General features: G+C 47.9%; 5 protein-coding genes across 8 annotated transcripts; 3 read left to right on the top strand and 2 right to left on the bottom strand.

Moving 5' to 3' along the window:
* Nucleotides 1-164: 164 nt before the first annotated feature.
* FOIG_03425 (uncharacterized protein) lies at nucleotides 165-3,451 on the top strand. Its single transcript, XM_031201280.1, has 5 exons — nucleotides 165-1,455; nucleotides 1,510-2,004; nucleotides 2,061-2,637; nucleotides 2,691-2,916; nucleotides 2,973-3,451. The coding sequence occupies exons 1-5, from the start codon at nucleotides 1,108-1,110 to the stop codon at nucleotides 3,196-3,198; spliced, it is 1,872 nt and encodes a 623-aa protein (XP_031068804.1). The 5' UTR covers nucleotides 165-1,107; the 3' UTR covers nucleotides 3,199-3,451.
* A 229-nt stretch (nucleotides 3,452-3,680) lies between these two features.
* FOIG_03424 (uncharacterized protein) lies at nucleotides 3,681-3,824 on the top strand (the record flags this gene model as incomplete). The annotated part of the gene is made up of 1 exon (XM_031201279.1): nucleotides 3,681-3,824. The coding sequence occupies one exon, from the start codon at nucleotides 3,681-3,683 to the stop codon at nucleotides 3,822-3,824; it is 144 nt and encodes a 47-aa protein (XP_031068803.1).
* Nucleotides 3,825-4,133: 309 nt separating this feature from the next.
* Nucleotides 4,134-7,803, bottom strand: FOIG_03423 (uncharacterized protein). Of its 4 annotated transcripts, XM_031201278.1 has the most exons (4): nucleotides 6,161-7,803; nucleotides 6,021-6,074; nucleotides 5,557-5,732; nucleotides 4,211-5,503 (listed from the first exon to the last, which is right to left on the bottom strand). In XM_031201278.1, exons 3-4 carry the CDS (start codon nucleotides 5,611-5,613, stop codon nucleotides 5,012-5,014), a joined length of 549 nt encoding a protein of 182 aa, XP_031068802.1. In that variant the 5' UTR covers nucleotides 5,614-5,732; nucleotides 6,021-6,074; nucleotides 6,161-7,803; the 3' UTR covers nucleotides 4,211-5,011. The 4 variants fall into 4 exon arrangements, with proteins under 4 accessions (XP_031068801.1, XP_031068800.1, XP_031068799.1 ...); XM_031201277.1 differs by having other exon boundaries at nucleotides 4,134-5,503; nucleotides 6,021-7,803; XM_031201276.1 differs by having other exon boundaries at nucleotides 4,134-5,503; nucleotides 5,557-6,074.
* On the top strand, nucleotides 6,801-10,538 carry FOIG_03422 (uncharacterized protein). Its single transcript, XM_031201274.1, has one exon. The coding sequence runs from the start codon at nucleotides 9,582-9,584 to the stop codon at nucleotides 10,299-10,301; it is 720 nt and encodes a 239-aa protein (XP_031068798.1). The 5' UTR covers nucleotides 6,801-9,581; the 3' UTR covers nucleotides 10,302-10,538.
* On the bottom strand, nucleotides 10,415-12,731 carry FOIG_03421 (uncharacterized protein). The gene has a single exon (XM_031201273.1). The coding sequence runs from the start codon at nucleotides 12,490-12,492 to the stop codon at nucleotides 10,789-10,791; it is 1,704 nt and encodes a 567-aa protein (XP_031068797.1). The 5' UTR covers nucleotides 12,493-12,731; the 3' UTR covers nucleotides 10,415-10,788.
* Nucleotides 12,732-12,733: the final 2 nt, after the last annotated feature.

Genomic DNA, 12,733 nt, shown 5'->3' with positions numbered 1-12,733 from the left:
TGGCATAAGATTGGCAGTCTAAGGCAGACTGGGCAGGGTCTGCAGGGAGAGAAGATCGTGGACCCTTGAATGAGCTTCCAGGGATCGGGAGTGTCTGTGCCGAAAAATGTGGTACCACTTGGGAACTCAATTCTTTGGCCTGCTCCGAAGCGAATCATATGTCAAGAAGTTTTACCGGCATTGAATGAGAGAGGGAAACACGAGGAAGAGGTTACGATTGATAAGATGAAGCTCAGAGGGGGAGTCATCATTTAGCATCCCACTAGCTGAAAGGAGAAAGGTGAGGAATCGACTTAGTCTCCACTAGCCTTCTACCGTTAATGACTCCTCCACCTGAACCCCTCAACCTCGCACTTAGACGGTATTTCTCGATGGTTTCAAGCCTTCTCAAGCCACGATGGATCAACAGCTGCTCATCTTATCCATCTGTAGGCCGATCCTTGCTCGTCTAGAACGATCACATTCACGTTGTCTAGCTCGGTTTTTGCACACGCGCGCCGATTCCGCAGTTGTGGTTCAGCCCAAAGCCTTGACCCTGATCAGCTCATTCCAGCATTTTTATCAATCATCATGCGCCAGCTTCATTTCTGTGTGTCAACCACGTTTGGCGCCGCAGAATTGACTCGCTAGTCGGACGTTCTTCCTGAATTATGTTCATCGCAGGCATGGATGGAACAGCAAGGGTTGTTAGACTAAACAGTTCAGTAGCTGGATAATCTTTAGGCGATTCTTGACTTGCTTCGGCTCTCGGTATCACCTTTTACTTACTACCTACTTTTCTGGTGTTGGTGCTACCCAAACTCTGACCAAGGACTGTGCATGCATCTTCTTTTTCCCATGTCCATACCGTAAATTGATCATCCCACCAATCCCCATCTTATACTCAATCTACTTCCGGTTTTTGTCATCTAATCTATTGAATCTGTTCCATCTCAGTTCTTCTTTTGCCTCCTGACATCTGCTTCCCACCAGTGTCTTACAAGCTTTTATACCTCCCTGCTTGGGCCTATCCCTCCCCTCCTTCATCTTGTCTCTCATCCTCACCATAGTATCTTGTATAATTCAAGCTGCTGAGGTTGAGACGACTTAGGCTCTCACACCTTCAGAATGCATTTCAACTCTTTATCAGTTGAGGCAGCATTGCTTCTCGCCCTTCCTCATTTCGCTTCTGCAGCTACCAGAAAGTTTGATTTCGATATTGGCTGGGTCAGAGCTAATCCTGATAATGCTTTCGAGCGCCCAGTTATTGGCATCAATGGCAAGTGGCCAATCCCTACAATCGAGGTAGACATTGGTGATCGGGTCATCATCAATGCTCACAATAACCTGGGCAATCAATCAACTTCTCTGCATTTTCATGGCCTCTACATGAACGGCACTACCCATATGGATGGCCCTGCCGGTGTCAGTCAATGTCCAATTGTTCCTGGAACCAGCTTCACATATAACTTCACTGTAAGGATGCTCGAGATCCCCTCTGTATCTCTAGATTTAACATATCCACTACAGGTCGACCAACCAGGTACCTATTGGTATCACAGTCACACTGCTGCTCAATACCCTGACGGTCTACGTGCTCCCTTTATCGTTCACGACAAAGATTTCCCCTACAAGGATAAGTATGATGAAGAGGTTATCTTTACTCTCTCTGATTGGTATCATGACGAGATGCAATCCATGATTCCCAAGTTCATGAGCAAGGCCAACCCTTCAGGCGCAGAGCCTGTGCCTAACAATGCCCTGATGAACGAGACCACAAACTTCACAATGTCTGTCAAGCCCGAAACAACCTATCTGTTCCGTACTATCAACATAGGCGCCTTTGCTGGCCAATATCTCTGGTTTGAGGGTCATAAGATGCGCATTGTCGAGGTCGATGGTATTTATACCGAAGAGGCTGAGGCAGAGATGATCTACATCTCGGCTGCTCAACGTGTCAGCTTTTTGCTCACTACCAAAAAGGACACCTCCAAGAACTTCCCTATTGTTGCCAGCATGGATACTGTGAGTGCTGCCAGCCTAAGAATGATGCTGAAGCAAAAGCTGACAGTCTCATCTAGACCCTTTTTGATGTCCTTCCCCCCGATCTGAACTACAATGCCACCGGCTGGCTCGTCTATGATAAAAAGGCCGACAAGCCAGACGCCGCTACAGTTGAGACTTTGGACCCCCACGATGACATGAAGCTTGTTCCATACGACAAGATGGGCATTCTTGGAAAACCTGACCAGGAGTTTACTCTCGATGTCAAGATGGAAAACCTCAAGGATGGAGCCAACTACGCCTGGTTCAACAACATTACCTACGTCGAAGCCAAGGTTCCCACTCTGTACACCGCCCTCAGTGCAGGCAAGGACGCCGAGGATCCAAGTGTTTATGGCACTTACACACACTCCATGGTCCTTAAGAAGAACGAGATCGTACAAATTGTCGTGAACAATCTCGATTCTGGTCGCCACCCTTTCCATCTTCACGGACACGCATTCCAATCTATCTACCGTTCCGAAGAGGAGGCTGGTATCTGGGCCGATGCCAATGTTACTGAAGCTGATTTGCCCAAAACTCCTATGCGACGTGATACTCTCGTCATCTATCCCAACGGTAACATTGTTATGCGTTTCAAGGCCGACAACCCAGGTATGTGCCAAAACTCAATTTAAGAAGGAATTCGCATAATTAACTCTTTTCAGGTGTCTGGCTGTTCCATTGCCATATTGAATGGCACGTGGTGTCCGGTCTCATTGCCACCTTCGTCGAAGACCCTCTTACTCTTCAAGAGACCATCCAGATCCCTAAGAACCACCTGGACGCCTGCGCCGCTGCTGATATGCCTACCAAGGGAAATGCGGCTGCTAATACTGAGAACTTCCTTGATCTTACTGGCGAGAATAAACCTGCCAAGGCTCTGCCTGCTGGGTAAGTCCCTCTATTCCCTTTGCTTCATGAGGCTGACGCACTGACACTCCTTGAAGATTCACTCCTCGTGGTATCGTTGCTCTTGTCTTCAGCTGTATCTGTGGTATCCTGGGTGTAGCCGTCGTGGCATGGTATGGATTTTCTGCACCTATCGACCCAACCAGTGCCGGCGCTCTCAGCGCTGGTATCGTTGATGGTAGTGATTCAGGTGACGGCAACCCTGCTCATAAAGGACCTCAAGAGACAGTTGTTTCCCCTTCAGGTGACGCGAGAAGTCACTGATTGATGGGTTGGACGTCCATGTCTTCCTGGAGCTCAGCGGCCTTGCTTCCAAGGCTCTTTAAATTTGATAATCTGTACTAGTGTTTGAATATACCATTTTGTTACTTGTTAGGTTCATCCTTAATAATGATATTTCGGTATCCTTCTCTTCTGTGCAGAACTGCGGTCCAATGTTCCATCGTTGGCTTAGCTCCAATTTGAAGATCCATTGCCCACAGTATATTCTATTTTCAGGGGCTCGCATAATTCAGGGGCCGTTGACGAAAGCTTAGTTCTCAGAAGACAAAGAATATGATTGAACCGCATAGTCAGTCGCTTCGGTCTGTCCAGATTTGTCTGGGTACCAGGGAATTGTATAAGCCTGTCTGCTCAATGAATAAGCCGAAGAGCTGATCTCTAAGTAGGAAGCGACAATACTTCGTCCAAGGGATCCAAAGGGTCTAAGTTTAGCCGAACGTTTTGAGCTTGATTGGGGTTTTGCTATGAGTCTCGGTATCTGGCCTGAAGAGCTCGATGCCGAAACCATCGTCAATGGCAAGATGGTATATATTGGTTGCCAGGCTCTCGATACCTACAACGAAGCCATTACCAAACTCCGTTACCTAGTATCCGGGGACTTGACTTAGGTATGTCTCCCAGCGTCAGTTAGTTGCTATATTTCTGTCCAAGGTGCTTTTGAGTCTCACGGATATCTGGCTCTGGCGATAGTAAAGCTGTGCATGATAGGTCAAGCAACTGCCACTCTCATTTCAGATTTCGTAACCAGTTTTCTTGCTCTTGTGTGAGGCTGCTCGGTGCCATATCATTCATATTCAATGGCTGAGTCTATCATATAGAGCTACTCCCGTTGGGTGATAGTGGAAGAGCCAGGTTAACCGCAGTGCTAATCGAATCCGGTTATGTTATTCCTTCAGCACACTTGGCGAGATTCTCAACTCAGTCAATGTTTATTTGATGATCCTACCGTGGCTATCTGCTTCCTCAGACAGTCTGACACAAGTCGATAGACTTTCCTGGACATCACCAGATTATGTACTACGTGAATCTTCAGACGAGCATGGGCTTAGGCGCCACCACGTACCATTGTGATGGTAATCGGGATTGGGAACAACCATTGCATCGTGATCGTGGTATCAAAAGCTTAACATATTCTTTTGTTTCACCCCTTCATACTTGTGCATCCTGTTGCATACAAATTTCGTCATCACTCACCCGTTCAGTAAAGCCAGGGTCCAGAATCACACTCAATTTTCACTCAAGAATACAAACAAAATCTATTAGCTCGTTTTCAAGTCTTTCGAAGTCCACATCCTTTTAACGATTTGAGCCACCCGCCGCGTGCGTATCCTCACGTACACATCTCGAGGATACACAATCGTCTGATCATCATATGTCTCATCAGCACCTTCCGCTAGCCACTCTGTCATCGGCTAAATCCTCAAGCGGGGAGATAGAAACGAGAGAACGGGGAGGCAGACAACCCCCATTGCGCCTATGAGACACGACAGAGAGAAATGCACATCGAATTCAACACCTGTATTTCTTAGGGCTGAAACAACCATTGAAATCATGTTTGCAGCGCAACCAAAGAGGCACATCAGACAATTCCGAGAGTTACAAGCTGATTTGCAACGGCGTTATGCTCCCATATCATTCAGAACTCCAAGAATCAGTAAGGGAAGAGAAGTACAACAGGAAATGCCATGGTTTCAAGAAATTATTCTGAGTAAAAGGAAAACAGGGAGGGGTATAGGTATGGTTCAGCTGAGGACAGTCATCACGCTCGTGGTGCCATGGTCATTGAGTGAGGCGTTTACTGGTTAATCTTCTCGTTGACGGCAGTGGTGGTCTCGGCCTTCTTCTGGTGCAGGAAAGAGCTCAACCAAGAGAGTGTCTCGTTGCTGACGACGAGGACGGTGGTAACGGCAGCTTTTCCGTGCGCGACGAGGCCTCCTTGCTCGACCTTCTTAATCTCAGAGTTGTAGACCTGGAAGACGTGGTCCTTACCCTCAAGACCCTTCTGAATTGGGAAGAGGATGAGAGCACGGGTATCTTGGTAGAGTTCATCGGTGGGCTTCTTGACGACGGGGAACTTCTCATCGATACGGTCGAGGGTCTTGTCGCCTAGGGAGTCGACCTTCTGGACATAGGGAGAGACATATTGGTAGGGCTTGGCGAAGTAGGGGACGACGGGAGCGGCGAAGGTCTGGTAAGCAGCGTCGGTGAGCTTGATGGAGCGCTGGCCGAATTCGTTGGACTTGAAGGAGTGGACGCCGTCGCTAATGACAGGGTAGTTGAGAAGATGCTGCAAACGGGTTAGTTTTTGAGTCGCAAAGTGGTGGGCTATTCAACAATTACCTGGACGAAAGCAGAATACTGAGCAGCGCTCACGTCGCCATTAACTTGATGAGACATGGTAGTTGTTTTAGGATTGCTTGCAAAGAATCAGTGCAAGTGGTGAAGTCGCAAGGTTCGAGATAAAGTCAATTGCTTGTCGAAATCGTGATGACGTTCGATGACGAGTGATGGATAAGCTTGATTCGAGTCAGGAACGGTAATTTTCTTTAAGAGGAGCTTCAGGTGGGATGTGATGGCGTAGGATAGATAAACAGAAGAGAAGAAGGTGGGAAAGTGGGAAAGTGGGATGGTCGCAATTGAAGGGGACCTGCAGAGGCTAAAAGGGAACAGGATGGACGAGGAAGAGGGGAGGAGTAGTCAGGACCAAATTGTGTGTCTGCGTGTGCGTTACGTCTGAGGTCGGATGAGGGAGATGAGGGAGATGATGTTGGTGGGACGCCACAGTATGGAAGCTCATTACCTACAGTTTTTGGTGTAAAAGAACTCGGAGGAAGAAGGGAAAACGAAGAGGAAAGGGCCTATCTAGGTTAATAAATGCGCTTTGGGTGTGCTGTAAGTGCTGTCCAGTAGGTAGGGGGCTAGAAAATTCCGGAAAGTAACCCACCTTTACGATACAGCAAATATCAAGGTGCAGCTGTTTTTTGCCATCGCGAGGATTCTGGAGGAGTGAGTGAGTGAGTGTTAGGGAGCAATCAATTTGCATGTGCAAATGCGCAAACATGTGCTTGTACTAGACAAGGTATCTTTAGAGCTATTTTGGGCTGAGTGGATACTTGACGTAGCTTGGGCATGTAGGTACTGCTAACTCATTATCTTGTGGCTGATTCAAGCTGTTTCTTGTGAGTCTCCCTTTTTTGATATTGGATGAAGGAAAAGATTGGAGATTGGCATCACTACATCTTCGCTGAGTCTTTGGCTGAGGTTATCGAATGACATGTCAGCCACATGCTTTTCAATTCTTGTAGCCCTGACCAAACATCAATTCGATCATAGCAGTAGGCATCAGTCAGTATCAGTCAGTCGGTACAGGACAGGCATTGGTGGGGTGCTGTTGGGCCTTTGTGACACCATCACAGTCAAAAGATAGGCAATCGTTCGACTCAGCCGCATGCCCTGTCTCTGAGTGTTCATTCCTCGTTTCATCTCTTTCCTCAACAGCCATTCGATCAAATGGCTCGCCCCGGGAAGACGGGAGCTCATTAATTAGGTACGTACCCCTGCTGCTCGCGTAATGTCCCTGCAGGCAGTAAAAGGAATGAATGATCTCCGTGACATGTGAAAGTGGCCCCTCCCCCCACTCTCCAAGCAATAACGTTTCCCTTACTCCAAACATGGCCAACACCAAGATTGTCAATTCGACTCAAATCTCCCCAACAAAAGAGCTTGAGCTATAGAATCCCTCTCTCACTGATCAAGGAGTGCAGCCATTACAATTCTACATCGACGCCACGCGTCCTTGGCGTCAATCAAGCAAGAATGAGCTCTTGATACAATCTGTGTTCCTTTTGGGTATTCCGAACGAAATGACATTCAAGTGAACGAGACTTATTACTTTGGAGGCTTTGACATCTCCACTGTCTACAGCCGGCTTATCAACTTCTTCCGCGGGCTCAGTTAGTTGGCACATGAATGTGGAAGCGTTGCCTCTCCTCGGAGATAATGGCCAATGGCCAGTTCCGTGGAGTGCAATACCGCGCAATGCAATGCAACGGAAAATCAGACACAACTCAATCTTCGTCATGATGCGTTTCAACACGACGCTTTTCCAAGTCTGTGATCCCTCGCATTGCGTCTGCAAGCGCTCGGTCCACGGCCAATCCTCATCTACACAGTCCGTACTCCGTATGGCTTATCTCGGGCATTTTGAAGTCTTAGCTATCCGTTCAACCTAGCAACAGCAATCAGGTCGGATCAGCAACTCCTCCTCTCCCCTTTGCTAGGAACCAATCGTCGCCTCGTTCAGTCTCAGCCAGGTGGCAGGCACTTAGCTTGTCAGCTATTCGCCCCTAAACCTACTTGGTAACGGGGTAGCAGTCCGCGTATATGTAGGAAGGGCACTTTTTATCACTCTTGGTGTAGCCGCCACGTGAAGCATTCGGTCAATACTAAGACGAATCCAATGCATTGATAAGAGACCTCTCATTCTGCTGCCGACTTGGCGAAAGGCAATCCAGCTGCTGCCGCGGTTAAACCTCATATCAGACATGAGCTCGACTGCCGGCCTCGGATCTCAAGGGAAGAAAGAATAAATATCGCTTCCAGAAAAGCGGCTCCGTCTCGTGGCTACGAACTCGATTCCTCTTTCGACATTTGCTCCATAGCCTCATCACGTTAACGGAATCGCTCTATTACCTTATCGACCGATCACCCAAAAGCCCCAAGGGTCCCCTGCTACGTGGCATGCACTTCCTGCTCCCCTGTCACTGAAGTCGACTACGGCCCACTTACAGCCACTTTCACATGTCAGAAATTACATGTCGAGTGATGACTGAGTGATGGGCGATGAACTCATCCATTGATTAGACGTGGGTGCCCCCTTGAAAGTCTCAAATCAAGCAGACGGATGCGCTTGTGTAACCTTGATCGACAGTATATTCAACGGCTCATTGCGCATGCTCGGCAACGCATGCCAGCAATACAAAATCTCACGATCTTCAAGTGACACCAGTGAACAACGCCAGCATTCCTCTCTCTAGCCCACACGTTCCTCTGCGCAAACTGTTGGTCGGCGCACAGGGTGGTCGACCAAGCGTTGACACTTTGCATGATTTCCATATTTTTCTTCACGACTCTTTTTCGTCTTCTGCGGTGGGAATCTTCCTCTCAAGCCTCACCGAATTTGCGCCGCATCATTTCAGCATATCGTGATCACGACAGGATGCATATTTTCTTGAAACGCCGTTTCTCTGTGTCTTTGGTGAGCGACTAACGAAGCCCAACGGCTAGGGCTACTCGTCCCCTCAACATCACATGTCCAAAACAAATCTACTCTTCGTTATTTCGTTATCGCTATGCCTATCGTGATCGTGGCAGCTCAACCCCAGCACGATAGCTTCCGTCGGTCAATGTGGGTCTCATCTACACCTAGCATCTGATTTCGGGCTAGTCGACAGCCCTACATAACTTGCATGTTCCCTTCCTCTTCATGCTTGTGCTCATGCGTGGGAGATCCGCTCGCTTTGATTGATCTGACTTACAAGGGCTCCTCGGATTATCTTGGACCACATGCAAGACCCTCGAATTCGGGTTGTTTCCGATGATCATAGTTCATAGCCTTTTTTCTGGGCTCGGTTCCCTGCATTATCGCGGCGCAAGCCATATGCAGTCTCGAAATATTCGTACACCAATTCACAATGCCTGAAGATTCACGGATCTTTAGATTTACGAGTATGACTGGTCTAATTTCGAAACTCACTCATCGCATTATCGGAGACACTGTCAAAAGTCGATATAACGATACTGTTCACATTTCACAAAGCAACACTGCTTTCACCATCATGGTCACCTGTTGTCTTACAACAGCTTGTTAACCCACATTCAGGTCAGGCTTTGCCGAATCACATCGCTGAACACTGTGAAACCAAGCGGCGGCTTTCTTGGGGATCTTCCAATGTTTTACTTTAGTTCTGACATGAAGGAATATCTACGCCTGCTAAGGGACGGCTCGATGCGGATCGAAATGTCAGCTGCTCAGCTACTTCAGCTCAATTGGTTGCGACACCTGTCAATCGGCGATCAACGTCAGGCCTCAATACGGTCAGATGCGAAAATGATGAATTTATTGCACTATGCGCGGTAATTGATACTGTCGCGCAAGCAAATTGGTGTGCACAGACAGAAAGATGTGCGTCACACATTCAGTGAGTTAGATGATGGTTATACCAAGTGATACAACTGCTGCTGCTGCGGCTGCTTTTCCTCTTTAAATTCCCGCCCGTCAGTCCCGATCTCTCTCCGTCTGTCTTTCTTCGGTAGATGTCGTGTGGTTACGTTTAGGTACTGTACTGTAATCTATTTCTATCAATATGATTTTTTATAACCTCTTGTCTTTCGCACTGTTTGTGACCTCGTCTCTGAGTCGAGCCACCGATAAAGAAATACATCTTCAGTGGTCACTATGTGATCGTGATGGAGAAGCCGTCCTCGAGAAACTAGGGGAAGAAGTTCGTCCACCCTACAAACGCAATCCGATCACCTATTTCGACACCATGCCCCCGACTCATGCGCAACAAGGCGTCATGTTCCGCACCAAGACGAACAAAGGCAACCCATTTTCTGTCATCAAGGTCCGCTTCGATGAGAAACCAGAGCGCATTCCTCCCGGCGCCCATTGCGTCTATGATCGATACGGAGACAACGTTCCATTCACTTGCGGTCAACGGTACCTCCTGGGTGACAAGACCAAAGAGATCTGGAGCGATGACCAAGTTCGCTTTGCGGAAAAGTACGACGACATTGACTGGGATGGCCTTGTACCCTACGGGCCTTTCCCAGATGGCAAGTGGAAGTTAAAGATATTGGGGTACAAAGCGAAGCTGGATGATGTAGTGGCTGGGGAGCTTCACCTTATGGAGATTGAACTGTCTACCCCGAAAGCTGGATCTGAGAAGGTGTATCAGGAGGTCACTGAGTATCTGAGAGAACACGATGTATTGCTCTGCGATCCCCAGGCGTCGAAGACACTGCGCCTGTTTCACGATATGGGATACATTGATGATGGAGACACTTGGATTGAGGAGCTTTAGCTACTCGTCATACGTGTTAATTCTCTCTCGGTCTATCAACTTGCAGTGTTGACGATGTGCCCTCCAGCTTTTTCGTTGGGTTAGGAACACGGGGTTATTGGAAACGCTTTAGTTCTAACACATGGACCCTACGTAGTTAAAAGCTGATATAATGAGGCCCAGTAGTTATGCCTCTGAATATTAGGGTTCCTGCCAATCTTACCCCCAACTTAACGCAATCTTGTTCTCATACTCGAATCCTCCTTCGCTGTACCTGCATTCAGCATTGCCCTTACCAGTCTCGTCGGCATTCGCCTACCCTTCCTATTGCTATCAATAACCTTCCCAACACTCGACTAAGCATATTGCTTGACATTGACTTTAGCGCCATATGTAATCCTCGAGAGCTCCTAGGTCCTCTGCATCAGCCATATAACCAAGACTGCCTTGCAAAAGTTACTCCAAGGACGGGCTTTCTCATGGAGCAGAAACCTCAACGGCAGCTTCACTATTTCTTTTTAGTATTGCCATCCTCGCCCCCGCTATAGCCATATATATCCTCATCATCGTCGACTGGCCTCGCTGGAAGGGCAGGACGTGGGTGTATAGGTGGGACAGCAGTATTGACTGGCTCTTCAGGAGCCTGCGAGTCTGTTCGTTGATGATGACGAGCTGTTGCAGTGGAATCTTGGAGGTTGTTCTGAGTTCCTTCTTGACCATTCTCCTTGGCGGTATTTTGAGTGGTCTCTCGAATGTTCTCCTGTACGGTGCGATGAGCGCGACGTTGAGTGCGACGTTGTTGAGCCTTGTCTTGGGCGATACCTCGAGCAAGCTCTTGATAGACACCTTCCATGAAAGCTTTAACACTTTTTTTAGTGTTTCCCCGGGGGAGACTCTGAATGATATTTTGGGAGGTGTCCCGATCGAAATACTGAACAATACGTTGAGTGTTGTTTTGAGCAATACCTCGAGCCTTGTCTTGAGTGCGACCCTGAGTTCGACCCTGAGCGCGACGTTCGGCTCGGATTTGAGCGCGAATTCGAGCCTGACGTCGATTGCGGTGTTGCTGAGCCCTTTCTTGAGCAATACTTCGAGCTTTCCTTTGGTTGACATCCTGAGCGCGACGTTGAGCGAAATACTGAGCGTCCTCTACCTCGAATTTGAGAATTTGAGCCATACTGTGAACCAGACTTTCATTGAGACCCTGGGCATAACATTGAGCGTCCCATTGACGGAGATCCTTTTCCTGCCTTCGAAGCCTTTGCTCGAATTGCTGTGCGAAACTTTGATCGTCCCATTGATTCATACACATGGTGATAGGAACATCCCATGGATTGATGTCTTGAGCGTTGCCTTGATCGATACCTCGTGTGTTATTTTGAGTATTATTCTGAGTGATACCTTGAGTGATCCCTTGAGCGTTGTTTTGAGCATTGTTTTGAGCATTGTTTTGAGCATTGTTTTGAGCATTGTTTTGAGCGTTTCCTTGAGCATTATCATCATCTTCATCCTCATCCATAAGCTCTGGTGTCTCATCGATAAAAACCTCCATTTCTTCGAGTGTCTTTGTTTGTCTGTGCTCCCACTCTTCATCTATCTCCTTCTTCTCCTTCATGTGCGCTTCGAGGAGCGTGTCCTTGAGCCATTGGCACTCAATGAACAGGATGTCGAGCATTTTTTCCCTGTTCCACAGCGTCATATTGACATCACACATGTTGTATGTATCGATGAGTTTCTGCTGCCCCTTCAACAGGAACTCGAGTTCCCAGTCGTTGGTGTAGAGTCCGTGGAGGACGAACAACAAACCAGATGCAAGCCCCATTGCGTTCTGAAATTGCTTCTTCGCCAAAGCCCTGAGTGCGTCACGATTCTTGAATAGGGGGTGGCTCCTGTAATCTTTCCACTCATCGTTGTTCCTGATGACGAACCATTCACGCCAGATAAAGTACTTGATGGCGCGCCTGCGCCAGTAGGGAAATAGTTCCCTGTGGTATCTGACGGCGTCTAGGAAATTTTCGATCAGGGCACAAGCATTTCGTCTGTTGGTGAGAGGAAATGGGCACTCGAGGGGCAAGTCGAAGATGGTTATCTTGTTGCAGAGATTCGCCTCCTCCCACTCTGTGACTTCGTCCCACTCCAAACGAGGTTTCGGGTCCTTGAGTCGCCTGGCATTATCGTACCACGACGATTGAGTAATGGTTTGTCTTGGCATTTTACAAGATAAAGGATCGATGCACAACTATCGTGATGTCTTAGGAAGATTCGTCAGGATTTAGGGGTGTTCCATGTTAGGGAGAAATCCTAAAGCGAGAAGTGTGGCGTGGTTTGTTTAAGCAAACAGCCACACACAAGCAGCAAGAGCGCATCATTTCCATGTCTCAATAAACTTCCTCCATGATGCGAACAAGGTTGTAGATGAAAGCTTAAGATACCAAGAAGACGAAAGTTTAGGG

Source organism: Fusarium odoratissimum, assembly GCF_000260195.1.
Source record: "Fusarium odoratissimum NRRL 54006 unplaced genomic scaffold supercont1.4, whole genome shotgun sequence".
NCBI classification, from domain to species: Eukaryota; Fungi; Ascomycota; class Sordariomycetes; order Hypocreales; family Nectriaceae; genus Fusarium; species Fusarium odoratissimum.
The sequence above is the reverse complement of the archived record's forward strand: the minus strand, read 5'-3'. Positions and strand labels throughout refer to the sequence as shown.

Coding starts and splice junctions, on each gene's coding strand:
- FOIG_03425 (XM_031201280.1), top strand. CDS start 1,108: ATGCATTTCAACTCTTTATCAGTTGAGGCAGCATTGCTTCTCGCCCTT. Junction 2,005..2,060: donor TTGTTGCCAGCATGGATACT/GTGAGTGCTGCC, acceptor AGTCTCATCTAG/ACCCTTTTTGATGTCCTTCC. Junction 2,917..2,972: donor GCCAAGGCTCTGCCTGCTGG/GTAAGTCCCTCT, acceptor CACTCCTTGAAG/ATTCACTCCTCGTGGTATCG.
- FOIG_03421 (XM_031201273.1), bottom strand. CDS start 12,492: ATGCCAAGACAAACCATTACTCAATCGTCGTGGTACGATAATGCCAGG.
- FOIG_03422 (XM_031201274.1), top strand. CDS start 9,582: ATGATTTTTTATAACCTCTTGTCTTTCGCACTGTTTGTGACCTCGTCT.
- FOIG_03423 (XM_031201275.1), bottom strand. CDS start 5,613: ATGTCTCATCAAGTTAATGGCGACGTGAGCGCTGCTCAGTATTCTGCT. Junction 5,504..5,556: donor AGTATTCTGCTTTCGTCCAG/GTAATTGTTGAA, acceptor ACCCGTTTGCAG/CATCTTCTCAACTACCCTGT.